This window comes from Procambarus clarkii, chromosome 26, assembly GCF_040958095.1.
Source record: "Procambarus clarkii isolate CNS0578487 chromosome 26, FALCON_Pclarkii_2.0, whole genome shotgun sequence".
Classification (NCBI taxonomy): Eukaryota; Metazoa; Arthropoda; class Malacostraca; order Decapoda; family Cambaridae; genus Procambarus; species Procambarus clarkii.
The window spans coordinates 15535165-15549302 of NC_091175.1; the positions used below are offsets into that span (position 1 = coordinate 15535165).

The 14138-nt window shown below is 35.2% G+C and overlaps 1 protein-coding gene across 13 annotated transcripts in view; it reads left to right on the forward strand.

Annotated features, from left to right (window-relative positions):
• Dab (DAB adaptor protein) overlaps positions 1-9955 on the forward strand; it is a 112819-nt gene extending 102864 nt beyond the window's left edge. For all 13 annotated transcript variants that reach the window (XM_069331928.1, XM_069331929.1, XM_045740178.2 and 10 more), the window contains one exon: positions 1453-9955. In XM_069331928.1, coding sequence (XP_069188029.1) covers positions 1453-5664 — 4212 coding nt within the window. In that variant the 3' untranslated portion in view covers positions 5665-9955. The remainder of the gene's footprint in view (positions 1-1452) is intronic.
• The last annotated feature ends 4183 nt before the right edge of the window (positions 9956-14138 follow it).

A 14138-nucleotide genomic window follows, 5' to 3' on the forward strand; every position in this document is an offset into this window, starting at 1 on the left:
GGGTAGGAGGAGAAGGGGGACGGATAAGAAAAGATGGGGAATAGGAAAAAGAGATGAGAGGTGGGGAAAGTGAAGAAAGACCCAAGCATAGTATAGTAATTATATTTTAGTATCTTAGTACTGCAATATAAGACTGCCAATACCCAACTCTGACTAGAATATCACTGGAGCATTTGTTATAAAATCTCTCTATTCATTCATACGGTTGCAATACTAGTCATTAAAAAAATTATGCATAAAGATATTTTGCTCTTTTAAGTTATTAACCAAAGACTGTAGTTGCTAATTTTTTATTTCCTACATCATTGTTAGTGACTGTAACGAAGTGGTTAGCTTACGCCGACTGTATTCTGAGATAGGTCGGTCATTGACTTAGGGAGGGACCTTGATTAACCAGTCATATGTTAAACTACATTATAAATTATTATTTATATTATTATTATTATAGTTATTTTATTTGTTTTGCATGAACATGTAAATCTGTGCATATTATTGTATAACTGATGATGGAGGTGCAGAGAACAGGTGAATGGGAATGTGTCATTGCTGTGTAAAGGGATATACAGCAAAAACTAAAATAATAATAATAGTCTAGCCTTGAGCCTAAGAGTTTTGCCTTGGCAGCTCACTAGGATCCAGACGAGACGTAGCTTCTTGGCTGAAATGTAAATATTCACTGCTTGCTTCACTTACTAATTAGGATCTTGTTTATAAAATCAATTGATATTCATTTGGATATCCATTACTTTCAAACAAAAAAATCGCTATGCACTAAGAACGATGCTATACTTATGTACCTTGTAGGATTCAACTTCAGTTCTTGTCAAAAAAAAAAATGCATTACTGTATTTAAATTTATATATAATTTAATTTATACGATAGTTAAAGATACTATTATTAAGACAATTTAGTTTAATTAGCATTATACATTTCTTTTATAGGCACTGTTGTGTACTACAAACAGTAATTGTTTTGTAAGTTAATTATACAGTATTCTAATAATAATATAAGGAATCATAATACCGTATATTAATATTGTTTTAGTAACAAGCTTCTAGTTTTGCAAGCTAAATTGGTGGGAATACTGATGAAGGTCATTCTGAAGATCTATTTACAGTCCTTTATATATATATATATATATATATATATATATATATATATATATATATATATATAATTAATTTGATGTTAAGATTATGTAAATTATTTAGTAAACCTTGAGTCTTTTGTTTTGTTATATAATCATTATATAGCTTTTTTAAGATATATATATATATATATATATATATATATATATATATATATATATATATATATATATATATATATATATACATATATATATATATATATATATATATATATATATATATATATATATATAATATTTTTTAAGATATTAGCTTTTTTCAAAATATATATAATTCTTTGCTATGATAACACTTTTTACAGGAGAGTGAGCAGTTTGACCCCTTTGGCGATTCCTTCAAGCCCTCCTTTCCCCCGCCTGACACAAACAAGCCCAGAATTACAGCAAGCACAGCACCCACTCCAGCCCCTTTGGCTCCTCCTCCTGTTTCTGGCAGAACCAGGCATGATTCACATCATGGGGCTCAGCAGCAACAGCAGCAACAACAACAACAACAGGCTGGAGCTTCCGGAGGTGCTGAACAGAAAAGTAGTCAGGAGTTTGGGAAGTTCCCGGTTACTTTTCCAGATGTGACAAAATCTCCCCCACCAGCTCAAAATGAATCTGCAAGGCAAGGGTCACATGCAGGGGAGACTGAGGAAGATAGATATGCAGCTTTTAAAGAATTTACTAATATAAACAATGGATCATTTAATGATTTTAGTGATGCAAGGTTCTGTGAAGGGCAAGAATCTCAAGCCAGTGGTGCATCTAGTCTGCATCAGACAGATGAATTTGATGCTCAGTGGTCAAAAGCCGACTTTGCTGATGCTTCAGGAACCTCTGGTAATAAAGAAACTCAGTATGATGTATTTACTGACTTAGATCCACTTGGTACAGGAAAAAATCGTCCATACATTGACAAGCGTGACTTTTTTAGTGATATGCGTAAGCCAGTAGGGCGTCCTTTACGTGAGATGGGTGATGGAGAGGCTTCAGCACCATGTTCCCCTCGAACTCAACCAGGAATGATTCCTCCTGAGGTTTCGGCATTGGTAGCCTCAACATCTCTGTATGCTACTACACCCAGATCAATTTGTGTGACAGCTTCAAGACATTCTGCATCTACCAATATCACTCCAGTTCATGGTACTTCTATGTCTTCTCATTCCTTTACAGAGTCCTTTAGTCCTCCAGATTCCTTTGGGCAGGAGGACTTTAATTTCCAACAAGCTTCAGAGAAAGATTTTTATGAGGCATCTAATTTTTCATCCTCAGGATTTGCTGATTTTAATACCTTTCCAAATGATTCACCCAGAAGCCAGAGATCAGAAGTATCAAGTAGTATACCTGATGAGCCTCCTCCACCCTTGCCATGTGGACCATTAACTGTAGCTCTGCCTCCCGAATCATTCCGAGATAGTCCTCCACCATTTTCTCCACCTCCAGTCCCAAGGTCTCCTGCAAGAATAGCTTCGGGTCCTGGATCCCCACAATTACCCCATCCCCATCGCTCCCCCATTCCTCGGACTCGCTTGAGCAAACAAATTATGATTGCAACCTCTTCACTGAGTCCAAAAACTCTGCCTCGTAGCCATAAGTTCAGGAAACAGTCGAGCTTTGAAAGTGAGTGGGACACAAGAGATATGGAACATTCTCGAGGTTTTACTAGTGGTGAGCTGACACCTCCAACTCCTCCTCAAATACAGAGTGAAGGAGGTCTCAGTCCCAGGCCCAGACCTAGATCTCATTTATCTAAACAGCTGAGTGCCAGTTCTGCCACACTATCTTTACGACCTTCTCACAGTCGGTATAGTGATGTTGAGCAGTTTTCTTCTCCAGAAATTGAAAGCAGACCTTTTCCTACAGATGACCTTAATCTCAGTTATGAGGAAGCTCCTAAACCACCCCCCAGACCTGCTCATATTGAACCACCACCTCTTCCACCCAAGAGACAGCCTACTCATGTCTCTCTACGACCACCTCCTCGTCCTCCTCCAACGTCTGATGCTCACTATAATTATATCAATGAATATGACTCTTCCCCTGAAGAAGTAAATACTCCACCAATTCCAATACCTGCCAGAAAACCACGCTACCCTGACTCCTCCTCTCAGCCAGCATTTATCCCAAGCCGGTGTTCTAAACCTCATCCAGATAGTTTCCAGTTTCCAAAACCAAGCATTAGTCCTACTCATGAGCTAACAGGAGCTGTACCTAAAAGTTCTAGAGAATCTACCCCAAGTAAGTTATCAACTCCTGGTAAATCTCCTAAATTTATTCAAAAGAGTACTGTATCAGTTGATTTGGCAAATACTAGCCTCGACCAGTTGGCAGCTAGCTTAGATATGCCAGTTGAACAGTTAGCAAGGATGACAGTAGTGGAGTTGGCAGCTTGTCTGGCACAGCTTCAACTAAGACAGGGAGGTGATTTAGAGGATCAGGTTAAAGGGGATATACAAACACATGCCGGGCCACCGGAGAAACCTAGCCGGAGATCTAGAGGTCCCAGCAGAGATCAAAGCAAGGATCGTTTTGCATTTAATGAGGATGAAATGTTTGCTGAATTTGATGCCCAATTTCCCAAAAGTCCAGTAGAGCCTCCAGAATTTAGTGGAAGTGGTGAAGAGCATGTGACACATGCTGTAGGAGCACCAGTTAGTGAGGACAGGTATGCTGTATTTAGAGAACTAACAATTGTCACTAAACAGAAATCTGTATTCGATGAAAATTTCTTAACACCTCAAAATTCAATGGAAGAAGAGGTTTCAGAAGTTTCGTCTGGTACGTTTAAAGCAAATTTTGATGATGAACTTCGACATGATTCCTTGGAGCATAAATCTTCCCTTAGTGATGATGGTGATGCTGGAGAATTGGAGAAAGACAAAGATTGGCATCCTCCAAACCATGACCTTGAATGTGTCACAGTTTTCAGAAGTCCCGAAATTAGTGAGTATGATAATTTTGAACCAGCCTTTGATGCCAAGTTTGACGACGATTTTTCTGCAGCCACAATGAGTGAAAAGAGCCTCACTCCTGTCAACTCTCCATCACATCAGAGACACCCTAGCCCCAGACCATCGCGGCAACAAATTGATGCCCAGAAATCGCCTTTTACAGATGATTTTAGTACTTCAGGTCGTATTAGTGGTAGTTCTTCCAAACAAACATCTGGTAGGAGAACTAGGCCTGAATCTGAAACATCTTTTGCAAGTTTTGATGATAATTTTGTTCCATCATCCAATGATGTAGAGAGATATTCCAATTTTCAAGATATATCAAACAAGGAACAGATGTCTAGACAAGATTCTCTTAGGTCTCCCTTTATTGATAATTTTGTGGATTCTAAGAGAATAGAACAAGTTGATGACAGTGGATTTGCCTCAAGCTTTGGTGACATTACAGATAAGTTTGATGACCCATTTATAACTGTAGAGTCTAAGCCTCGAAGCTCTTCAAGAAGCAGTGTTGACGCCTCGTCAAAAACTCCAGTAGACAGAGAGAAGTCTCTACAACCACCATTAGATACTTCAGTTAGTAAGCGAAAAAGTCCATTTGATGATGACTTCACAAACCGGGGTGATAGATATGAGGTTCTCAAAGAAGTTGAGAGTGAACGAGAGCCATCTCTTGAAGGGGAAGTGAGTCGTCTCACCAGACAAGGAGATCCCAGAGGATCTCCATTTGATGATTCCTGGCATGGATCTCATCGGAATACACCATATGATGACCAAAAATCTATCGGCTCCTTACATTCCATTCATGAAGAACAGACAAGCATTCCTCACGAATCTCCATTTGATGATGATTTTAATCGGGATTCCTGTAAAGCACCTGTAGACCATGGACGGCTTTCCCGTTCAGGCTCTGAAAATAGGAAGTCACCCTTTGGAGACAGCTTTACACCCCCAACCTCTGCAAGACCACATAGGAGTCGAGGCCCATCACGGCTGAGTGTTGGTAGTGAAGGAAGTGATGTTAGACATTCCCCGTTTGAGGATAATTTTAGTTCAATTATTGGTAGTGTAGCTGAAGAAGTGAATTTTGATAATGCATTTCCAAGCCTTCCACAAGACATTAGCACTTCAAGTGAAGCAGTGGAAAGTGATCCATTTAGTGTTAAGCTCAGCAAAGTGCAAGAAAAAGCAGAAGGCAGTGAAAATGATATGCATTTTGCAGACTTTGAGAATGCTTTTCAACAAACTGAAATTGAAATGAGTGGTGAACAATCTATCCAAAACCAAACATCCAACACTCCTGGAAGGACACGTGTCCCAAGTGAAGATGCTACTAGTGACGATGTCTTCCCAAGTGAAGAGCCGGAGTTTAAAGTCTCAGCTCGTTATGTCACCCCTAGCTCAGATATGAAAAAGTCAGAGTCGGTTAATATCTTCCGTCGTAATAGTGATCCCTTTGCTGATGACTTTTTCAGTGCTGAAAATGAAATCGCTCGTAATGCACTATCAAGTAAAACTGATGCCGACCCATTCTGGGAAGAACCTTTTGATAATTTCAGCTTTCCAAAAGAGCAGTGAGAACTATTTCTCACAAAGTACCAATGTACTGTTTATATATGAAGTCAGTATACATTGCTAAATATTTAATGTCAGGTGCAAAACCCAAAGATAAAAGAATGAATTCAACACAATACATTTTAACAAACAATAATGATTATGAAAAACTTATCAATCATAACCATTATACACATTTTGAGTTTTCTCTATTGTTTTGATATTAATACTGCAATATTTTTAGCATCAGTATCAAAACTAGTTGCCGAATAAGAAAGAATCTTGATCGTGTCATATTGCACGTCGAGTGTATAGCTTTCACTACAGCTGCTTGCACCTCTGTTGATTGTTTATGCAGTGCCATACTTGTGTTTACATATGCAATACTCAAGGGGATCTGTCAAAAGTATGAAAGATGAGGAGTCTTTCACAGATTCACAATTTATTTTTGTATTCTTTTTTTTCTGACATTTGTATATATTAAGTTTTGCAAATCTCTTTGACATCATTCCAAGTTTTATGATTATTAATGAGATAATTATGTATAATAATTATGTATAATAATGAGATAATTAAATAATTAAAATAGAGAGATCTGACTCCGGAATTAAAAAGACATCTTCAAATATAAATCATATAAGTTATCTTTTCAAACTGTGATCTGACTGTTTTGTGGTGTATCCTGTGTACTATTAGTCTACATGATGTGTTCTTATAAGGTACTGCAAGCTGTGGAAAAATCGCTCATAAGAAATCTCATATTTTATTCATGGGTTCATTGCTGGAGGTAAAATAATACTTTGTAATCTAGTTTAACAGATGTACACTAAATCTTTCATTCCGCCATGTTTTAAGGAAATGTATCATGGATATTTTGTTTATTACAGAATATATATATATATATATATATATATATATATATATATATATATATATATATATATATATATATATATATATATATATATATATATATATATGTATATACACACACACACACACACACACACACACACACACACACACACACACACACACACACACACACACACACACACACACACACACACAGTATGTCGTACCTAGTAGCCAGAACACACTTCTTCGGCCTACTATGCAAGGCCCGATTTGCCTAATAGGCCGAGTGATTTTCTTTATTTTCAATAAATTGTTCCCAATTAGTCTATTTGAATTATTATTATTATATTATATTAAGAACATAAATTATTGACTTAATTTTGTTAGTTTAGGTTTGGTTAAAGTAGGTTAGGTTAGATTAGGTAGGCTTGGTTAGGTTCGGTCGTAGGTTCGGATAAGCTGCAGTTATCACATTCCTCAGTGGCGAAAGAAGCATGCTTGGAGCAGTTGGATTATTTTGCCTTGGTGATGGTTCGGTTTGTATGTTAGTTTCAACTCAAATTGAAACAATTTTTTTTTTTTTTTTGAGATATATACAAGAATTGTTAAATTCTAGTACAGCCACTAGTACGCGTAGCGTTTCGGGCAGGTCCCTGGAATATGATCCCCTGCCGCGAAGAATCGTTAAATTGAAAAATATATAAATTCAGGATAACTTGGCTTATTAGACAAATCGAGCCTTACATAGTAGGCCGAGTATAACGTTCTGGCTACTAGGTACAACATTATATATATATATATATATATATATATATATATATATATATATATATATATATATATATATATATATATATATATATATATATATAATATATATGTATATATGTACAGTGGTACCTTCGTTTACAATCGTAATCTGTTCCCAAAGACGCGTCGTCAACCGTCAACCAAAAATTCGGCAACCAAAACAAATTTTCCCATTAGAAATAATGTAAATTGAATTAAATTAATCTGTTCCATACCCCTAAAAATATTAACTCAAAAATACATTTTATACTGAATAACACTCATTTTGTACTAGCTACAATACAGTGCTGTATGTATATCTTATCTTGAATGAGGACTCTTGTTGGCGTATGGAAGACAGTGAGGAGGAGAGGTGTTAGTGTTTGGAAAGGGAGTCCCCTTCCATTATAACAGCAGTGATGACATTTTTGGGGTACTCTCTCTTACATTTTGCAGGCATACCACTAATACCTAGTTGTGGCTCACTGCCTGTTTGTCTTACTAAGAATCTGTCTATAGACACTTGTTTTTCCCTTCGTTTTAACACTTGTCTGTAGTGAGAAATCACATTGTCTCACTATGAATGATCTCTTGTTTTCCTCTGTTGTCATCCTCACAAATATTTTCTTAGGTTGAATTTTACCACTGACTTTCTTGGGACCCATGGCATGATATATAATAAGATCTTCTATGTTAAAAAAGCAAAAAAAGAGGGCAAACAATGAAATTCTTTGCAAAGAATTCAAGAGCTCGCCTGCGGTAGTCATTACGCGGGATAGACTTGTAAACAAACTGAGTGCCTCACCCCACGCCTTGCACCCCCAGCATCACGCGCTTGTTCAACCCATACGCATACGAACAGATGTCATCATCCAAGTAAACCATCGTACACCAATTAAAATTTTATGACGAATTAGACATCATTAACCAAAAAATTTGCGCTCTGGGGCAGTCATCAACCGAGGTTCCACTGTATGTATGTATGTGTGCATGCATACATATATATATATATATATATATATATATATATATATATATATATATATATATATATATATATATATATATATATATATATATATATATATAATAATTTTTTTTTTTTAATTCAACAACAGTCATTTCAAAACAGCGTGAAAAGCTGCAGTTATCACATTCCTCAGTGGCGAAAGAAGCATGCTTGAAGCAGTTGGATTATTTTGCCTTGGTGATGGCTCTCACGCTGATGAATGAGGCTTGCATCACATGGCCAGTCTGATGATACTCCCGATATACCCACCGAGTATGATTTTGTTTCATAAACCAGTATGATGAGTATTATAAGTAGATTATTGTGCTTCATTCCTACTATTGGTCACAACCCAGCAGGCATAATATGCTTGAGTAATCTTAATAATGTTAAATCAATATTGATTCAGTGTTACATTAACGTAGTTTGCCAAGATTTACCTGGGGAGAACTAGAGTCCCAAGAAAAAGGCTCGCATAAATTAATTACAAGTTTGTTTGTATATTGTAGTAATGCATCTAGCGGTGTGGTCTGATGCTATATTTCCTGCGATGAGAAAGACTGTGGTAATCGGCTGCAGCACTGGTCACAGTGTAATGTGCTGGACATCTGGTGAGTTTAGCAGAGTAACAGGTTCTAATGTCACAATATGAGACGTGTGATATTACAGAACTGTATTCTGCTTTAAGCATTTGACCTCCATGGGCTATTGATTTATTAGTTTAACACACTTTTAAGAATGTGATTGAGCCGTATGGAGATATTTTTAGACTATTTAAATTAAACAAAATTGTATTTTTGTTGTTGTTGATGTTGACCTCTGAACCTGTCACATTTTAGATAATAATTTAATTTTATGAAAATTTATTAGACATTTTAGAATTGGTAGCAATATTGCCTTTATAAATTATCACAAGGAGCAAAACCCATGCGAGGGAATATTCTTCAACTGCTAATATTTAGTAAAGTATTAATTTTGATCTGTTGGATGGAAGTTTTATGACCTCTCATTCAGGCAGCTCATAAGATTACCAAAGTTCTCAAAAACATTATACAATTATATATAAAATTCTTCGAGGGAAAGTTTTCTTATGCACGTTCACTTCTGTGTTTAAAGTGTAAGGGAAACATAGGTAAGCAAATGTTACTTTTTGGCATACTAAACATTTAAATTCTTGGTAACTGGACACATTATGCAGGGGATGTAAGTATTATGATTGTAACAGAACTTCGTTTGGGGAGTAAGAGAGAGAGTGAACAGACCTCCTGTTTTACTCTTTGTGAGTGGAAAGTGATTCAATCATTTTATATAATATTTTGATTGACTCAAGTGCTGATGAAACTTGATAATGGTTTTATTTTGATTATCTTCACTAACATGTATGATATCAATAGATCCACATCTAGCTGCTGTGGTGATTTTTGTGTACCACCTACCAGCAGAGAGGTAGGCAAATAAGGGGACTCACCTGATCAGTAAAAAGCTGTCACCAAAACTTAGAATGTAAACTGCTCAGGCTTCGGATACTCTGTGCTCCATGCTCATGAATGTAAGTTTCATGAAGGAGTTAATTTTTATAACCATGTCTAAAGATAGATTAATTTATTATATAGTTTCTGTACAAATATTGTAACTCGATTAATAGTAATAATAACAAGTTATTGTGTTTATTTCACCTCCTTTACTGGATAATTATATATACATTAAAAATATTTTTTAAGTAAGAATCTAATAATCCTTGTAATTTTTACAGCTTATGTAATTTTGTGTACAATATTTGTATTCTATATGCAGAAATAGTATCAAAATTTAAACTTTATACAGTGGGGCCTCGATTTACGATGGTACAGTAATCCATTCCCAGAGACGCATCGTAAGTCGAAATATTGTAAGCCGAAACGATTTTTCCCATAAGAAATAAAGAAAATTGAATTAGTCTGTTCCACACCCCTCAAAATTATTTACTTAAAAATATATTTTATATTGAATACAAATTTTTTCTCTAACTAGAATACAGTACATATGTTTATCTTATTTTTATGGAGGACTCTTGATGGCATATGGAAGATGGTGATGAGGGGGGAGGAGGAGAGGTGTTATTGTTTGGAAGGGGAGTCCCCTTCCATTATAACATCAGGCAGTGAGGACTTCTCTGCAGTACACACTCTGGCACGTTTTGCCTGCATACCACTAGGACCTGCTTCTGGCTCATTGCTTGATTTTCTCACTAGAAATTGTTCCATTGAAGATTGTTTTTCCCTTCTTTGCAACACTTGTCTGTAGTGAGGCATCACATTGTTTTAAAATGTTTTATATATATATATATATATATATATATATATATATATATATATATATATATATATATATATATATATATATATATATATATATAATATATATATATATATATATATATATATATATATATATATATATATATATATATATATATAATTTTGTTAAATATGACCGAAAAAGTGAGATTAAAAATTCTAACACAAATTTTCTCAATATTTCTTATGTTTCTTTTTACTGTTGATGGTAATTGAAAAATCGATTCTCCTAAATTCATTTTTATTTCTAGTCTGACGTGACGCTTGAATGCGTTTCGTAATAACTTATTACATTTTCAAAGACTTTAGTTTACACGCACAACTGTAACCTGAAAACACTAAACAGAGTTTAGTGTCTTAATACTAAAATATTTTGTAAATTATGTTTAATTTAAAATTTAGTAAATACTAAACAGAGTTTTAGTGTTTAGTATATATATATATATATATATATATATATATATATATATATATATATATATATATATATATATATATATATATATATATATATATATATATATATATATATATATATATATGTATATATATATATATATATATATGTATATATATATATATATATATATATGTATATATATATATATGTATATATATATATACATATATATATACATATATACCTTGGGTTTATGAGAGTACAAAGCATTGATGTTTTTACATTCTTGAAAGCCATTTAACACGCATAGCATTTCGGGCAGGTCATTAATCTAACAGTTAATTTTAAGTAGTAATTTGTAGTAAAATTTGAAGAATATTAACGGGTATATTGTAAGAAAATTTGAAGAAAATATAAAAGGTACATTGTAGTAAAATTTGAGAATTATCAACAGAAACATTGTAGCATAATTTGAGGATTATTAATAATTACAGTACATTATGGTAAAATTTGTGTTCAACATAAGCTCTTATTATTTAGGTTCAAAAGCTATTTAGTAACATGTCTTCACACCATTTATATTTAATTAGTTTTTTGACATTTGGGCATCAAGCAACTTTTCCCTATACTGTATTAACTTAAATCTCAGGTATGTCATGAGCAATTTTGTAACCATTTCTCTATCCATGTACAGTACTTAATATGGTAGGAAAAAATTTGAAACCTAAAGCTATAAGTTGCCTGTTGGCAGTATACAATGTTGCTTGTAGTTGGTAAGCACACTGGTTGGTAGATGCTTGACTTCTCTGAACTGTACCCAAAAAAGTGAACACCAAGCCCCCTACCTCCTGAGAAGGCCAACTGGAAGACTGTCAATTGACACAGTGACCCCAGACGATACAGTATAGATGTCATGTTTCCCAAGAACTCTGGGTTATGTAACATAAATCATAGCTTAATGGAAAATTCAGGAAAGGCCTCTTTTTTTTAACTCAAATCCAGGTAGGCAAAAGACTTATCACTACCTTTCAGTGACCTGTATAATAAAAGTCAGATTCCTTCCACATCCATAGCAGCCCTTTCTTGTGGACATTTCCAGCATCAGGAAACTGTACTGTACTAAAGTTGAACTGTTGTACTTAATCTAATCTACCAGAGGCCCCCCTTGAACAGGACCCAGGACATTGTCAATTTTGCGAGTCGCTATCAGTTTCAAGTACGACAATTTTTGGCCTTGGGTGAAGTATACGTCAAAATGCGACATACCACTAGTATTTAGAGGACGGGTTGTTCAGAGAGCACATCAGGCACCAAGATTTTTTGCCAATACGAGGGGGCTGAGCTAGTGAGAATAATGCTCGGTGATTTGACAAGAGTACAGGATTTGCCCCTAATGGAACTTACAAAAAGAGCCATTAGGGGCTTGTGGGCCAGATCATCCACCAAACAAGCCTTTCAGGAAAAATATGAAGTAAAATAGGCTTCGAGTTGTTATTTATTTCCTTTCACTCCTACCCACAACAGAACCCATCAATAGGAGGAATATGTGCATAGATTATCTCGGGGATAACATGGCAAGTATAGGCTGGTAATCATTGAAGGAATGGCATCCAAGGAATAAATAGAGATGCCAACCTTCCACAGCCTTCACGACCTTACCCAGGATTGACCAGCGGATTCACTCAGCAGTTAATAATTCTCCCCCAAGGTAGTAAGAAATCACCCTTCTCCCAAAAGTAGTTATTTTCTTCTATCAAGAAAATAACTACTAGTGTAAATAACTTTCTAAATACTTCCCAATGACATTAAATTAAACATATTATGTATAGTTTTCATAGAAAAAATTTAAAAAGATTAGCTGGTAATATAATTATTGCCCATATTTTTAGTGTTGTTGGTGACAATATTTAAAAAAAAAAAAATGCTAAGTTATTTCAACTGAAGCTTAAAATGTTTCTAATTAGCTAAGTTTTGCAATATGAAAGACAACTGAAAAAAATTTTATAAGTTGGATTGAGCCCCTCAATAATTTTTGTATCCTCTGTAATCATTTTGTGCTACCACTAATAGGATGAATATGGGGCGTACTCTTTACTGGCTGTCACTGATGGTAGCAATCACTGGACATAATCTAGCCCTGGCATGGGGAAGTCTGAATAGCCCCCCCACATTATTTATCTCCTTAACGTGGCAGATCCCTTACGCATGACTGCGAATAAAATATACTAGCTAGTAAAAAAGATAAGGTGGTAATCATAAGCGAATATGTGAGAAATTGTATGGGAAGTGATATACCGTATTTATTCAGATGTTTTGTTGATAAAATGAAGTTTTAGCCGCATGAAACAGTCTACAGACACTCCTATCATGCATTGCTAATGTTCACTTGTCAAGTATGGATGTCAGGAGGCTCAGGGCAGTTGTTTCCTTTTGCTCCTTGGTGAGCCTAGGTGAGTAAAACATACTTGCTTTCATATTTTATTATAATTAACCTGTAGCCCAGTTTACACATTCAGATTATTAGCATTAATTTTAGGCAAAGACACGTGTATGCTTATATATTTATGTGTAAAATATGTTGATGTGTACGTATTTGATTGATAAGACACAAAGATTTTAGTTGTTTTTTATATTTATTTAGTATAGTCTTGGCTATAGACTATATAGTCTATAGTCAAACCGACTGCCAGCAGTCGGTTTGTTGGAAATGTAATGAAGAAGAGATGAAGCCTGGAGCAGGGCAGAGAGGTTGTGAGGCCAGGGATAGAGAGCTCGGATGTGGGGCAAGTGCATAGTATGGTGCTCTGAATACTGGTGGAGTCGAAGAGCTCGAATACGGGACGAGAGTGTGGAAGCTCGATGCTGCCGGAATCTGGCTGTTTGCTCTGTGTCAAGGCTGAAGCATCTTCTAAGGGTAGGAACTGGACTCATTGAATTTTGTTGTTATTTTAGATTCAGCTACTCGGAACAAAAATTCCAAGTAGCACAGGCTATGGTGAACCCGTAGCATTGAGTGTTACATTGTTGCTGGTGAATGTTACAAATTCATATATTTCTATGTGTGTATATCACGAAAATAAACACGTGATTAAGAATGTGACAATGT